The 15,426-nt window shown below is 47.0% G+C and overlaps 1 protein-coding gene across 8 annotated transcripts in view; it reads right to left on the reverse strand.

The window, feature by feature from the left end:
* Positions 1–5,179: 5,179 nt before the first annotated feature.
* Positions 5,180–15,426, reverse strand: part of LOC106568497 (putative E3 ubiquitin-protein ligase HERC1) — a 101,001-nt gene continuing 90,754 nt past the window's right edge. For all 8 annotated transcript variants that reach the window (XM_082960572.1, XM_082960570.1, XM_082960573.1 and 5 more), the window contains 7 exons: positions 15,104–15,273; positions 12,268–12,433; positions 11,956–12,032; positions 10,341–10,593; positions 9,829–9,981; positions 9,418–9,723; positions 5,180–8,263 (listed from right to left, as the gene is read on the reverse strand). In XM_082960572.1, coding sequence (XP_082816698.1) covers positions 8,078–8,263; positions 9,418–9,723; positions 9,829–9,981; positions 10,341–10,593; positions 11,956–12,032; positions 12,268–12,433; positions 15,104–15,273 — 1,311 coding nt within the window. In that variant the 3' untranslated portion in view covers positions 5,180–8,077. The remainder of the gene's footprint in view (positions 8,264–9,417; positions 9,724–9,828; positions 9,982–10,340; positions 10,594–11,955; positions 12,033–12,267; positions 12,434–15,103; positions 15,274–15,426) is intronic.

Raw genomic sequence — 15,426 nt, forward strand, 5'->3', positions numbered from 1 at the left:
AAAGAGGGAGAATAAGAGAGGGGGGAGAATAGAGAGAATGAGAGAGAGAGAGAATGAAAGAGGGAGAATGAGAGGGGGAGAATAGAGAATGAGAGAGAGAGAGAGAATGAAAGGGGGAGAATGAGAGGGGGAGAAGAGAGAGAATGAGAGACAGAGGAAGATAGAGAGAATGAGAGGGGGTAGAATAAAGAGAATGAGAGAGCGAGATAGAGAGAATGAGAGAGAGACAATGAAAGGGGGGAGAATAGAGAGAATGAGAGGGGGGAGAATAGAGAGAATGCGAGAGAGAGAGAATGAAAGAGGGAGAATAAGAGAGGGGGGAGAATAGAGAGAATGAGAGAGAGAGAGAATGAAAGAGGGAGAATGAGAGGGGGAGAATAGAGAATGAGAGAGAGAGAGAGAATGAAAGGGGGAGAATGAGAGGGGGAGAAGAGAGAGAATGAGAGACAGAGGAAGATAGAGAGAATGAGAGGGGGTAGAATAAAGAGAATGAGAGAGCGAGATAGAGAGAATGAGAGAGAGACAATGAAAGGGGGGAGAATAGAGAGAATGCGAGGGGGTAGAATAGAGAGAATGCGAGGGGGTAGAATAGAGAGAAAGAGAAAGAGGGAGAATGAGAATGAGAGGGGGTAGAATAGAGAGAAAGAGAAAGAGGGAGAATGAGAATGAGAGGGGGGAGAATAGAGAGAATGAGAGGGGGGAGAATAGAGAGAATGAGAGAGAGGAAGAGAGAGAGAATGAGAGGGGGGAGAATAGAGAGAATGAGAGAGAGGAAGAGAGAGAATGAGAGGGGGGAGAATAGAGAGAATGAGAGAGAGGAAGAGAGAGAATGAGAGGGGGGAGAATGGAGAGAATGAGAGAGGAAGAGAGAGAATGAGAGGGGGGAGAATAGAGAGAATGAGAGAGAGGAAGAGAGAATGAGAGGGGGGAGAATAGAGAGAATGAGAGAGGAAGAGAGAGAATGAGAGGGGGGAGAATAGAGAGAATGAGAGAGAGGAAGAGAGAGAATGAGAGAGAGAGGAAGAGAATGTGAGGGGGAGAATAGAGAGAATGAGAGAGAGAGGAAGAGAGAGAGAATGTGAGGGGGAGAATAGAGAGAAAGAGAGAGAGGAAGAGAGAGAGAATGTGAGGGGGAGAATAGAGAGAATGAGAGAGAGGAAGAGAGAGATAATGTGAGGGGGCAGAATAGAGAGAATGAGAGAGAGAGAGGAAGAGAGAGAGAATGTGAGGGGGAGAATAGAGAGAAAGAGAGAGAGGAAGAGAGAGAGAATGTGAGGGGGAGAATAGAGAGAATGAGAGAGAGGAAGAGAGAGAGAATGTGAGGGGGCAGAATAGAGAGAATGAGAGAGAGAGAGGAAGAGAGAGAGAATGTGAGGGGGAGAATAGAGAGAATGAGAGAGAGGAAGAGAGGAAGAGAGAGAGAATGTGAGGGGGGAGAATAGAGAGAATGAGAGAGAGAGGAAGAGAAGAAGAGAGAGAGAATGTGAGGGGGAGAATAGAGAGAATGAGAGAGAGAGGAAGAGAGAGAGAGAATGTGAGGCTGTAAAAGACAGAGACAGGCAGAGGGTCTAGCTGTTACAGATTCAAAGCTAGACTTTAGAACAGAGGATATTGTCTGCTCTGTACTCTCTGTGACATATATAGCAGGCTATTCCCCTGGCTGATCAAACCCACCCGTTCAGACGGTCATGATCTGAGCTGCAGTGGAAAGCTGGAGCTCTGGATTGTCAAGCCTCTGTTTTTCCCCAGCTCAAACCTTGCTTAGTGACACAGCAGAGAACCTGAATGCAATAGCAACACTGTCACCCAGTGGCCATCAATGGAACCACAGTCTGTGATAATCCTTTATGCTGTTAGAGTGAGTCCCCCCTCCTAGCCCAAGCTTGAATTATTCATAGCTACAGTTAAATCTGGGCTTTCAAATCAAAGCAGTGTCACAGTCAGTCAACAGTGGAAAAAAAAGACTGAACCTTTTCAATCTTACATCAGTGACAGTTAATAACTTCAGAGACCAATCTCCACCGTGTCACGAAGCTTACTGCCAATTAGGAACTCTTCTTGTCTAAATAATACATCCGTTTTTTTTTATGAAATATCAATATTTAAAAGAGTTGCTTCAAGGTATTGAAGGTTCACATTGGTACAGTCAAGGGATGGTAAGCCGTGCCAATCAAATCTGCCCTCGTCTCTCTCTCATCCTCTTCTGGCACTCAAACAATGTATAATGTATTTGTGTATTGCCAGTGGGTGTGTTCCCTGCTGGCCACACTAATCTATAGATGACACATCATCTGATCTGAACATATTTGACCCCTTGTCTCTTCTTACCTCTATCTCTCTATCCTTCTCTCTCTCCTCGATCTCCTCTCTCTCTCTCCTCCTCTCTATCCTTCAGTCAGTCAGTCAGTCACTATCCATATGTGTCTGTCTGTCTCTCCTTCTCTCAGTCAGTCTCTCTCTATCCATATCTGTTTCTCTCTATCCTTCTCAGTCAGTCTGTCTCTATCCATATCTGTTTCTCTCTATCCTTCTCTCAGTCAGTCTGTCTCTATCCATATCTGTTTCTCTCTATCCTTCTCTCAGTCAGTCTCTCTATCCCTCTCTGTTTCTCTGTCAGTCTCTCTATCCCTCTGTCTCTCTCTATCCTTCTCTCAGTCAGTCAGTCTCTATCCCTCTGTTTCTCTCTCTATCCTTCTCTGTCAGTCTGTCTCTATCCCTCTCTGTCAGTCTGTCTCTATCCCTCTGTCTCTCTCTATCCTTCTCAGTCGTCAGTCCCTCTATCCATATCTGTCTGTCTGTCTCTCTCCTCACTCTCACTATCCTTCTCTCAGTCAGCCAGTCAGTCTCTCTCTCTCAATCCTTCTCTCAGTCAGCCAGTCAGTCTGTCTCTCTCTCTTGTCTCTCTCATTCTCTCTATCCTTCTCTCAGTCAGCCAGTCAGTCTGTCTCTCTATCCTTCTCTCAGTCAGCCAGTCAGTCTGTCTCTATCCATCTCTCTGTCTGTCTGTGTGTTGCACAACCTTTTACATCTTGATCAGGCCTAAATCCCACTTTATCTCAGGGCAGACAGACAGACCTTTCTCCTCCAAAGATACGGTACGGCTGAGCCAGTCCACTCTGTGGGGAGAACCAGGTGGGTTGTCTGTGCAGTCTGCTCTAGAGAGAGACTATTGGAGGCTAGTGTTTATCCTGGGTCGTGTTCAGACCTAATGAAAACAAGTCTTATTGGTTCAGAGAGACTATTGGAGGCTAGTGTTTATCCTGGGTCGTGTTCAGACCTAATGAAAACAAGTCTTATTGGTTCAGAGAGACTATTGGAGGCTAGTGTTTATCCTGGGTCGTGTTCAGACCTAATGAAAACAGGTCTTTCTTATTGGCTCAGACAGTACCACCAGGTTTCCTTTCATTTTCATGATGACAACCCAGGATTATACCCAGCTCCAGAAGGTTACCTGGACAATGTCACCCTAAAACTCATCTTATACCATGTAGTCTAGCATCCCAATATTATTATCTAGACTAGAAAACAATGGAGTTGAAAAAAGAAATGTTATTCTATACTTTATATCCTCTATTTCCATTGATATATTAATGGATCTATTTATACAGTACAGGGTGTGATGACTAAACAATCCACTCCCATCCCAGCTGCACTACTAGGTTACTTTACTGGCGACTCTGGGATTTCTGTAGAACGGCCTGCTCGGCTGCACGGCACACAGAAAACAGATGGGCAATAAGGTCACGGTAGAGAAGGAACAGAAGATGTAGCATCACCTCTCTCTGCAGCAGACAAAATCACATCACAGACAAGAGATACACCTACAGCTGTGCTGATTCAGAGTAATACAAATTAGTGCTGGTTTCACAGATTCAGCCTAGTCCTGGGCTAACAAACACCTTTAAAGGGAGAGCTGTGTCCGAGGAAAACAGCCCTTTAGTTGACGATACTAACAAGGACAATTTGTATACAATTGGTGTATATTGTAGCTATACATATTCCACGCAAAAACAACAAAAAAAAAGATTAAAAAACCCAGATACATTTTTACTGTACATAATAAGACTACATTAAGATGACTCTTTCAGCACAACATTACCTCAGCTCAGTTATATAACGTGCCTACCTGACCTGGCCCTTTTCCCTACCCATGATTCATAGCACCGCTTTAAGGATACCTATAATAATCTCCATCATCTTCCTCTTCTCTCGTTGTGCCTCTGCCAAGCACCATTCATCAAATGACTGATCATCGCAGAGCAAGAAGAATTAAAGCGCTCCACCTGACCGTTCTGCATGCAAAGCATGCTACATGTACCAGAGAGAAGCTTTCAGCTGCATTGCATCACACACTTTCTCATGTCTGCATCTTACAATAGGTTTGATATTTTAACCTTTATTTAACCAGGCTAGTCAGTTAAGAACAAACTGTTATGTACAATGACGGCCTACCCTAACCCGGATGGCGCTGGACCAATTGTGCGCCGCCCTATGGGACTTTGATATTGTCATACATTTGTAGTGCAGAGCAGTCTGGTGGTTAAATTAAGCAACCTGTTATGGTTGGGACAGGAGAATGGAGAGATTCATTGTATACATGGTTTGTAACACTTGATTTCACAATGAATGTAAATAATATATTGACATGAAAAAAAAGGAACTTTTTAGTGATACATTTTCAGTTTTCCTGTCAAGTATCGAAGAATATAATATCAGAATAGATTACTGCAGTGTGGTCACACTGGTGCAGTGGACACACCTTAAAAAGCCCACATTCTACAAGATAGTGACGCTAGTATCACAAAAATACAGCCTGAAGGCAAACACAGATAGAGACAGGTCTGTGAAATGTCTAGTTATTTTCCTGATTCCTAAAAAAGATGGAAATGACTCCTTTGCATTAAGGTAGAACATAGAAATAGAATGTTTCCCCATTCTAGAAGCAGAATATAGAACATCTTATTTACAACCCAGCCTGAAAAGGTTCTGGAGTAATTGATTTGCTTGAAGTCTGGGAATTGTCCAAATAAAGTCTAACAATTTCTAAAGAGAACTATCCAGTTAAGACTGGGAACCTGTGACGCAGGGTTAGACTAATCATAATAGAAGACTTCAACTGTCGATCCACGGCTTATCAAGAGGCCAGCATTGAGACTGAAAAAAAAAAATGACACCAACGTTCATATTTAATCACATGGTTTAATCTACATAATACTGCCTGCTCTTAAATGAGACAGTCCAACAGAAAAATTATTTGTATACCATTCCTCCCCGCCTTACATACTAAGTACAACAAATGTTATAGCTATCAAATCAAAAACACTCAAACTAGGCTATATCATCACAGCACATCTATGGAGAAACATAATTTATTATTTTCATATAGCTTCATATCCTCTTAATTGAGGATTGCTGTTATTGTGAACGTGTCCCACAGTTCATCCCTGAAAGAGTGGTATTGCAGGTTCTCATCTTATCGACATTTAGACTAGACGATTTGATGTGGCATGAGGAACAAGTTACACTCCAGTATTCCAGGGGGTGAGGAACAGGATATTCAATTACGATTTTCTGCAAGAAATCCCCTTTAATATATTTTTCTTTGCACAAGCAACAATGTATACAGGTCTATAAAGTGCGAAAACATCACAACAACCAATCATGACACTTTTTTATTTAACTTTTTAGTTTAAATCTTGTTTTCTTTATCCCCGAAGCTCTTCTTAACGTAGTCCCAAACTTTATAACAATGCTCCTCGAGTCCAAAATCTTTAAGGGAAGAAACACCTTTTAAAAAGTAGAACAATGTAGCTATATGCTACTGTAATCCACAGCACACAGTCAGTAGTTCACTGACGCCTTGCCCTCGACACAGAAGTCTGGGTGGTCTCTCTCCAAGAGTCAAAAGTCTGGGAGGGTCTCTCTCCAAGAGTCAGAAGTCTGGGAGGTCTCTCTCCAAGAGTCAGAAGTCTGGGTGGTCTCTCTCCAAGAGTCAAAAGTCTGGGAGGTCTCTCTCCAAGAGTCAGAAGTCTGGGAGGTCTCTCTCCAAGAGTCAGAAGTCTGGGTGGTCTCTCTCCAAGAGAAGTCTGGGTGGTCTCTCTCCAAGAGAAGTCTGGGTGGTCTCTCTCCAAGAGAAGTCTGGGTGGTCTCTCTCCAAGAGAAGTCTGGGTGGTCTCTCTCCAAGAGAAGTCTGGGTGGTCTCTCTCCAAGAGAAGTCTGGGTGGTCTCTCTCCAAGAGAAGTCTGGGTGGTCTCTCTCCAAGAGAAGTCTGGGTGGTCTCTCTCCAAGAGTCAGAAGTCTGGGAGGTCTCTCTCCAAGAGTCAGAAGTCTGGGAGGTCTCTCTCCAAGAGTCAGAAGTCTGGGAGGGTCTCTCTCCAAGAGTCAGAAGTCTGGGAGGGTCTCTCTCCAAGAGTCAGAAGTCTGGGAGGGTCTTTGTCTCTCTCCAAGAGTTCATGCGCTAGTGTTTTGGGCTAAGCAACAAAAAAAAACTAAAGCATGTATTTCTAAATCTTTGACCTATGCGTTTCAAAAACTTACCATCGCATCACATCCCTGTACTTTGTTTCAGGGAGAAAGCACTGCAATTTAAAACACTACACTTTTCACAAACTGCAAAAAACACAAACCCACTTATAAATACGCAGCAACATAGTACAGTACAGTTCAAGTTTTGGCAAATGTTTAAATCTGTCAAGTGCATTGTTCATTAGGTGGCATTACATTCATCCAAGACGATACATTAGTAGGTACTCTATATGGACACAGATTGAGGCTTGTTTTGGGACTTTGACTTAGTCTCCATCCCAAATGGCATCTATATAGTACATTACAGGTCAAAACAAGTGCACTATAAAAGGGAATAAGGTGCCATTTGGGACTCCATTATTATTAACCATTAAGGCCTGGGGGGGTGTGGTATATGGCCAATATACCACGGCTAAGGGTTGTTCTTATGCACGACGCAACGCGGAATGCCTGGATACAGCCCTTAGCCGTGGTATATTGGCCATAATCCACAAACCCCCGAGGTTCCTTATTGTTATTATAAACTGGTTACCAACGTAATTAGAGCAGGAAAAATAAGTGTTTTGTCATACCCGCGGTATACGGTCTGATATACAACAGCTGTCAGCCAATCAGCATTCAGGGCTCGAACCACCCAGAGTATAATCATAATTTTATCACTGTCTCTGTTCTCTCTCTCAGACACAGCTCTGACAGCAACATTACTTAATATACTATGGTCAATAGAGTATTAGCTATATCTCTTAACGTAGGCTACATTTCAATATCCAGTCAGGATGCAGGCCCAATACATTGCTTCATTGTAAATGGTGTGCCAGTATAGACATCTGAACAGAGCCCTAACAGATAGCCTACCCAATACTAGAGTAACATTTCCCAGCCAGCCAGCCAGCCAGCCCACTGGCGGTTTAGAGCACACCAGATAAATGAAATAAAGCTAGCTAACACCACATGTTGGTGTGCGTGTATCTCACTCAAGCCAGGAAGCTATGCTATCATAGTCTGAACGAAAGATGGCCTTCACGTCTGCCAACTTTGACTTATTATTCAATATTATTCACAGCCTTTTTCTTTCTGCCTACAACAGTCATATTACTCATACTTCCTGTAGTATAAAGGTTATTCAGCCGCTTAATGCAACAAGGTTCATCCTACATCAATGCGTCTCAGTAGATTATGCACTCTCTTTAAACTAAGTTATTCTTCTTTAACAAATATTCTGTACCATGCAGAAACTGTGAATTCAAAACAAAAGGCTTAAAAACTAAAAATGTTTCTCTCAGAGCGAGCGATAAGAGAGATCACCTCATTCAGCTAGTCATTCAGCCACACAGAGCCCAGAGCCAGAGACTAGCACTGACTATTGTACCAAAGAAAAGTAAAAAGAAAGAAGATATGAGGAAGATGGAGAAACGACATGACAAACGCTTTGAGCTTTCAAGTAATGTTGAGCCATGTTGTTATTGTTGTTTTTGAGCAGGGTCTCATCAGGTACTCAGTATCATTACTATCAACATCACAAGTATCATCACTATCAGCATCACCAGTATCATCAGTACTCTGTGTCGGATCCGTCGGCCGGGTCGGTGTTTCGGGACAGCATGTAGTTGTCCATGTCGATGGAGGGACAGTTGTGGATGGAGTAGCGCAGCCTCTCGGCCAGGATGGCCTGGCTGGTGTAGGGAGGCAGACGCAGCTGGAAGAAACACGTCTGGGCTGTGGGGAGCCCGTTCACAGGCTGGGGAGAAGAGGGAAGAGGGATTCACAGGGAAGAGGAAGAGGGATTCACAGGGAAGGAGAAGAGGGATTCACAGGGAAGAGGAAGAGGGATTCACAGGGAAGGAGAAGAGGGATTCACAGAGAAGGAGAAGAGGGATTCACAGAGAAGGAGAAGAGGGATTCACAGGGAAGGAGAAGAGCGATTCATACAGAAGGAGAAGCGGGATTTACAGGGTAGAGGAAGCGGGATTCACAAGAATGGGGAAGAGGGATTCACAGGGAAGAGGAAGAGGGATTCACAGGGAAGGAGAAGAGGGATTCACAGAGAAGGAGAAGAGGGATTCACAGAGAAGGAGAAGAGGGATTCACAGGGAAGGAGAAGAGGGATTCACAGGGAAGAGGAATTCACAGGGAAGGAGAAGAGGGATTCACAGAGAAGGAGAAGAGGGATTCACAGAGAAGGAGAAGAGGGATTCACAGGGAAGGAGAAGAGGGATTCACAGGGAAGGAGAAGAGGGATTCACAGAGAAGGAGAAGAGGGATTCACAGAGAAGGAGAAGAGGGATTCACAGGGAAGGAGAAGAGGGATTCACAGGGAAGAGGAAGAGGGATTCACAGGGAAGAGGAAGAGGGATTCACAAGAAAGGGGAAGAGGGGTTCACAGGGAAGGAGAAGAGGGGTTAACAGGGAAGGAGAAGAGGGATTCACAGGGAAGGAGAAGAGGGAAGGAGGGGTTCACAGGGAAGGAGAAGAGGGGTTCACAGGGAAGGAGAAGAGGGGTTCACAGGGAAGGAGAAGAGGGGTTCACAGGGAAGGAGAAGAGGGAAGGAGGGGTTCACAGGGAAGGAGAAGAGGGGTTCACAGGGAAGGAGAGGGGGGTTCACAGGGAAGGAGAGGGGGGTTCACAGGGAAGGAGAGGGGGGTTCACAGGGAAGAAGGGTTGTTTTCACCTTTTATTAAGTAGTGAAAAAAGTTCTGAGAGTGGAGTACACAGATGACCCAAATATTGTATATTTTATATACAATACAACTAGCCTGATTAATTAGTCTGGTCCCAGATCTGTTTGTATCATCTTGCCAACTCTTATGGTCATTGGCGAGACAGCACCCCTGGATCTGGGACCAGGCTAGGGATTAATGTCACTCAAACTGAAATAAAAACTGAGTACTTACCCTGTCAACCTTGATAATCTGGAACTTCTGAGTGATGTCAGCGGGGTTGGAGGGCAGTCTGGACCTGCCGGACACGAAGCGCAGGAATAGAACCCGCTCCTCATTGGCAAACTCCTCCAGGCTCTGCCATAGCCAGCCAATCAGCTGGTGACTGTCTGTGATGTCGCGGTATCGGACTACTTTCTTGAGCATCTCCACGGAGACCTCGGGCAGACCGCAGACCAGCTGTTCTAGCTGGCGCGCCGTGAGGAGGGAGAGGAGAGGAACCGGGATGATGGAGGACATGCCCTCTCTCACCGCTGCTACCTACAGGTAAACAACAACAAGACAGACCTCAGACCAGCTGGAACCATCACAACAGCCGGGACAGACACAGCACAATGACGATACAGCAGTGTACAATAACACTACCTGTCTGTCCATCTCGTGCAGCCGGTAGTCCAGAGCCCTCTCTACGTAGTCACTCTTGTTGGAGAAGGTGAGAGAGATGTTGTGTCCCCCAGGGACCACCGGAACCAGCTTCCCATCTGCACTGTGGGCCATGAATGAGTCCAGAGGAATCATCTGGAGAGAAAGGACAGGAGGGTTACACATAACTCTCAGAACAAAGTGACAGATGCGTTTTAATGGTGTATGAAAAAAAGAGAAATTGCTAAGTAGTCCGGAAAAATGACATCCCTGCACAGTCCACAGCTGCAGCAGGAACATGGTGATGCAGGTCAGTTTGAACATGTCACTGGCTAAAGTAGGAAAAGAGTGGGATCTATCCAGTTTCCCGGACACAGATTAAGCCTATAGTCATGGACTAAAAAGCATGTTCAATAGAGAACACCCATTGCAAATGAATAGCTTTTTAGTCCAGAACTAGCTAGGGTTAATCTCTGTCTGGGAAACAACCCTGTATGTATCATATCCTCCCTCACCACGTGGAAGTTGTCCTCTGTGATGCCGCTGTTGTCCAGGTGCAGGATGCCGTGCAGGGAGCGGTAGGTAAGCAGGTCCACCTCCTCCAGGTCCGGCCCACCCAGGGGAATACAACACAGCTGCTTCCACACCCAGGGGGCCAGGTGCAGGTCCAGGGGCTTCTTGGTACGGATGGCCACCGCCATCAGGATGCCTAGGAAACGGAACTGGACCATGTGGTCTTCAGAGACTGCCGCTGGGTTCAGCAGAAACCTGACAGGGGGAATTAGAATCAGATTGTTCAACCAAAACTCCAGCAGAACCACAAGACAGGAAAGGCCTATTGGTTCACTTCACACACAGTAGGAGCTTTCCCAGCAGGCAAAGGTGGCTGAAATGATGTCATTACGTCACATAATCCAATCAAACCCCGGGAGACACCAGACCCCAGCGGGCAAAGCCGGTGTAAAGTACGTCACAACAAGCAGAAACTTTCCCAGGGACAGGGCCTGGTTGAATAAAACATCTTAAGTGTTTCCCTTAAGGAATCATTTTCCCTTACCTGAGGAAATGTTTTTAAGGGTGTTGCATAAAGCCCATAAAACATTTCCTTAGGTAAGGGCATACTTAAGTGGTTTTACGGTAGTTTGAAGGCATGTACGGCAGAAAGAGTCTCTTGGTTACCCGGGAGACAACCTTCACTGACTGAACCTCTCGTCAAAGAGATCGTATTTATTTGGGGAGATCGCAAAAATAGAGCTTCTACATTCAAGACATGAAAAACAAATTGATTCAGAAGATAATAAAATACATTTCACATCAAACAAGATTACAGAGTAGGTTTTCCTTCAAATGATCTGTGAAACTTTAAGGGAAAAGGGAGGATTTAACTTTAGGATGTTGAATGCATCCAGCCCCAGGTCTATTGCTTCACTATGCACATGGTAGGCAGAGCTTTGATTTAAAGGAACTCACAGCTGGTAAGATCGATGGCTTTACCATGAAAAGGAATATCAAGACAAAGAATATGAGACCGTGTGTGGAGAGCAGAGAGAGAACATGAGACCGTGTGTGGAGAGCAGAGAGAGATCATGAGACCGTGAGTGGAGAGCAGAGAGAGATCATGAGACCGTGAGTGGAGAGCAGAGAGAGATCATGAGACCGTGAGTGGAGAGCAGAGAGAGAACATGAGACCGTGTGGAGAGCAGAGAGAGAACATGAGACCGTGAGTGGAGAGCAGAGAGAGATCATGAGACCGTGAGTGGAGAGCAGAGAGAGATCATGAGACCGTGAGTGGAGAGCAGAGAGAGAACATGAGAGCAGAGAGAGAACATGAGACCGTGTGGAGAGCAGAGAGAGAACATGAGAGCAGAGAGAGAACATGAGACCGTGAGTGGAGAGCAGAGAGAGATCATGAGACCGTGAGTGGAGAGCAGAGAGAGAACATGAGAGCAGAGAGAGAACATGAGACCGTGTGGAGAGCAGAGAGAACATGAGAGCAGAGAGAGAACATGAGACCGTGTGGAGAGCAGAGAGAGAACATGTGACCATGTGGAGAGCAGAGAGAGAACATGAGACCATGTGGAGAGCAGAGATAATATGTGACCATGTGGAGAGCAGAGACTCATGATGTACCTGTCGGTGTTACTTCCCACGTCAGTAGAGCTGTTGGGGGTGTGAATGAGCAGATCAACCACACCAGACTGCAACTCCTGAGAAAGGAACATGTCACAGCAAGACATACATATTCATCTTTTCACATCAAACATGTATGTACAATGAGCAGGGTTGAGGTCCATTTCATTTCAATGAATTCAGAAAGTGAACTGAAATTCCCCCCAAAAAACAATAAAAGAATTATAATTTCAGTTAAGTTTCTGAATATACTGAGTAGAAATTTAATTAGCATCTTTGTACAAAAAAAGCTGACCTTGAACCAGGGCCTACCTGACACATCTCCGTGATGGTGTCATCAAACACCCCCCCTGCGTCGTCAGCCCCCTCCCCCACCAGCTTCACCTTCCAGGCCCTGGAGGGCAGCCTCAGCTCCAGGGGGTTCAGAGAGACCACCTGCTTAGCGATCTGCACAAAGATGGGCTTGCTGGAGCGCCCCCTGTGGTGCGGGGGACAATGGCCGTTGTTACTGTTAATCATTGAGAAGTACGAATATCAATCAGCATCCGAAACTAAAATGCAGCCTTGCAGGTGGGTCTAACCCAAGGGTGATGTACTGTCAATCATCTTCAGTTAACATGTTACAGTACGATGCATGGGGGGCTAACCCAAGGGTAATGAACTGTCAATCATATTCAGTTAACATGTTAAAGGGATCAGGATCCACTGTGTAACCTCAGTACGGAACCCCAGGGGATCGGGATCCACTGTGTAACCTCAGTACGGAACCCCAGGGGATCGGGATCCACTGTGTAACCTCAGTACGGAACCCCAGGGGATCGGGATCCACTGTGTAACCTCAGTACGGAACCCCAGGGGACCGGGATCCACTGTGTAACCTCAGTACGGAACCCCAGGGGACCGGGATCCACTGTGTAACCTCAGTACGGAACCCCAGGGGACCGGGATCCACTGTGTAACCTCAGTACGGAACCCCAGGGGACCGGGATCCACTGTGTAACCTCAGGATGGAACCCCAGGGGACCGGGATCCACTGTGTAACCTCAGTACGGAACCCCAGGGGACCGGGATCCACTGTGTAACCTCAGGATGGAACCCCAGGGGACCGGGATCCACTGTGTAACCTCAGGATGGAACCCCAGGGGAACGGGATCCACTGTGTAACCTCAGGATGGAACCCCAGGGGAACAGGATCCACTGTGTAACCTCAGGATGGAACCCCAGGGGAACAGGATCCACTGTGTAACCTCAGGATAGAACCCCAGGGGAACAGGATCCACTGTGTAACCTCAGGATGGAACCCCAGGGGACCAGGATCCACTGTGTAACCTCAGGATGGAACCCCAGGGGATCAGGATCCACTGTGTAACCTCAGTATGAACCCCAGGGGATCAGGATCCACTGTGTAACCTCAGGATGGAACCCCAGGGGAACAGGATCCACTGTGTAACCTCAGGATGGAACCCCAGGGGACCAGGATCCACTGTGTAACCTCAGGATGGAACCCCAGGGGATCAGGATCCACTGTGTAACCTCAGGATGGAACCCCAGGGGAACGGGATCCACTGTGTAACCTCAGTATGAACCCCAGGGGACCGGGATCCACTGTGTAACCTCAGGATGGAACCCCAGGGGAACAGGATCCACTGTGTAACCTCAGGATAGAACCCCAGGGGAACAGGATCCACTGTGTAACCTCAGGATGGAACCCCAGGGGACCAGGATCCACTGTGTAACCTCAGTATGAACCCCAGGGGATCAGGATCCACTGTGTAACCTCAGGATGGAACCCCAGGGGATCAGGATCCACTGTGTAACCTCAGGGTGGAACCCCAGGGGATCAGGATCCACTGTGTAACCTCAGTACGGAACCCCAGGGGATCAGGATCCACTGTGTAACCTCAGGATGGAACCCCAGGGGATCAGGATCCACTGTGTAACCTCAGGATGGAACCCCAGGGGATCAGGATCCACTGTGTAACCTCAGGATGGAACCCCAGGGGATCAGGATCCACTGTGTAACCTCAGGATGGAACCCCAGGGGAACAGGATCCACTGTGTAACCTCAGTATAAACCCCAGGGGACCGGGATCCACTGTGTAACCTCAGGATGGAACCCCAGGGGATCAGGATCCACTGTGTAACCTCAGTATAAACCCCAGGGGACCGGGATCCACTGTGTAACCTCAGGATGGAACCCCAGGGGATCGGGATCCACTGTGTAACCTCAGGATGGAACCCCAGGGGACCGGGATCCACTGTGTAACCTCAGGATGGAACCCCAGGGGATCAGGATCCACTGTGTAACCTCAGGATGGAACCCCAGGGGACCAGGATCCACTGTGTAACCTCAGTATAAACCCCAGGGGACCGGGATCCACTGTGTAACCTCAGGATGGAACCCCAGGGGATCGGGATCCACTGTGTAACCTCAGGATGGAACCCCAGGGGATCAGGATCCACTGTGTAACCTCAGGATGGAACCCCAGGGGATCAGGATCCACTGTGTAACCTCAGGATGGAACCCCAGGGGATCAGGATCCACTGTGTAACCTCAGGATGGATCCCCAGGGGATCAGGATCCACTGTGTAACCTCAGGATGGAACCCCAGGGGATCAGGATCCACTGTGTAACCTCAGGATGGAACCCCAGGGGATCAGGATCCACTGTGTAACCTCAGGATGGAACCCCAGGGGAACAGGATCCACTGTGTAACCTCAGGATGGAACCCCAGGGGATCTTATTTGTTATTTTCTCATCATGAAGGGCAGAAGCTGCTAACTGCTCCAGGAGTGCTGCGCTGCGCTGCGACTGACCTGTTCGTCCAACTCCACAGTCTGCACGTCTTGTCCATTCACCCTCTGAATGGCAGACATACACAACCCACCTGTCTCCTCCCCTTCATCTACACTGATTGAAGTGGATTTAACAAGTAACATCAATAAGGAATCAGCTTTCACCTGGATTCACCTGGTCAGTCGATGTCATGGAAAGAGCAGGTGTTCTTAATGTTTTGTACACTCAGTGTAGAACGCAGTAGAGAGTTTCTTTTCACCTTTTATTGAACCTTTTGTGATATCCGGCACCTGCTCAGAAACAATGGACGTGTGTCTGTAAAAAACGTTTCACCCTCCCAAAAAAAGTTACCTGGTTGAGATCCTCTTGACTGTGATCTGGGGTCCGTAGGTCTTGCCCTGGGTCATGGTCCTCCCTATTGATCTGACCAGGGGTAGAGTGTTGACCTTGGGGGACAGGAGGCCTCTCAGCTGGCCCTGGACGATGGCTGCTGTCCCTGAGCTGTAGCGAGATGAAGACACCTGGTGACACAGAGAGAGAGAGAGAAGAAGAGAGAAGAAGAGAGAGAAGAGAGAGAAGAGAGAGAGAGAGAGAGAGAGAGAGAGAGAGAGAGCAGAGAGAGAGAGAGACAGAGAGAGAGAGAGAGAGAAACACCAAGTCAGGTTAAACTGTTT

This window comes from Salmo salar, chromosome 13, assembly GCF_965601325.2.
Source record: "Salmo salar chromosome 13, fSalSal1, whole genome shotgun sequence".
NCBI classification, from domain to species: Eukaryota; Metazoa; Chordata; class Actinopteri; order Salmoniformes; family Salmonidae; genus Salmo; species Salmo salar.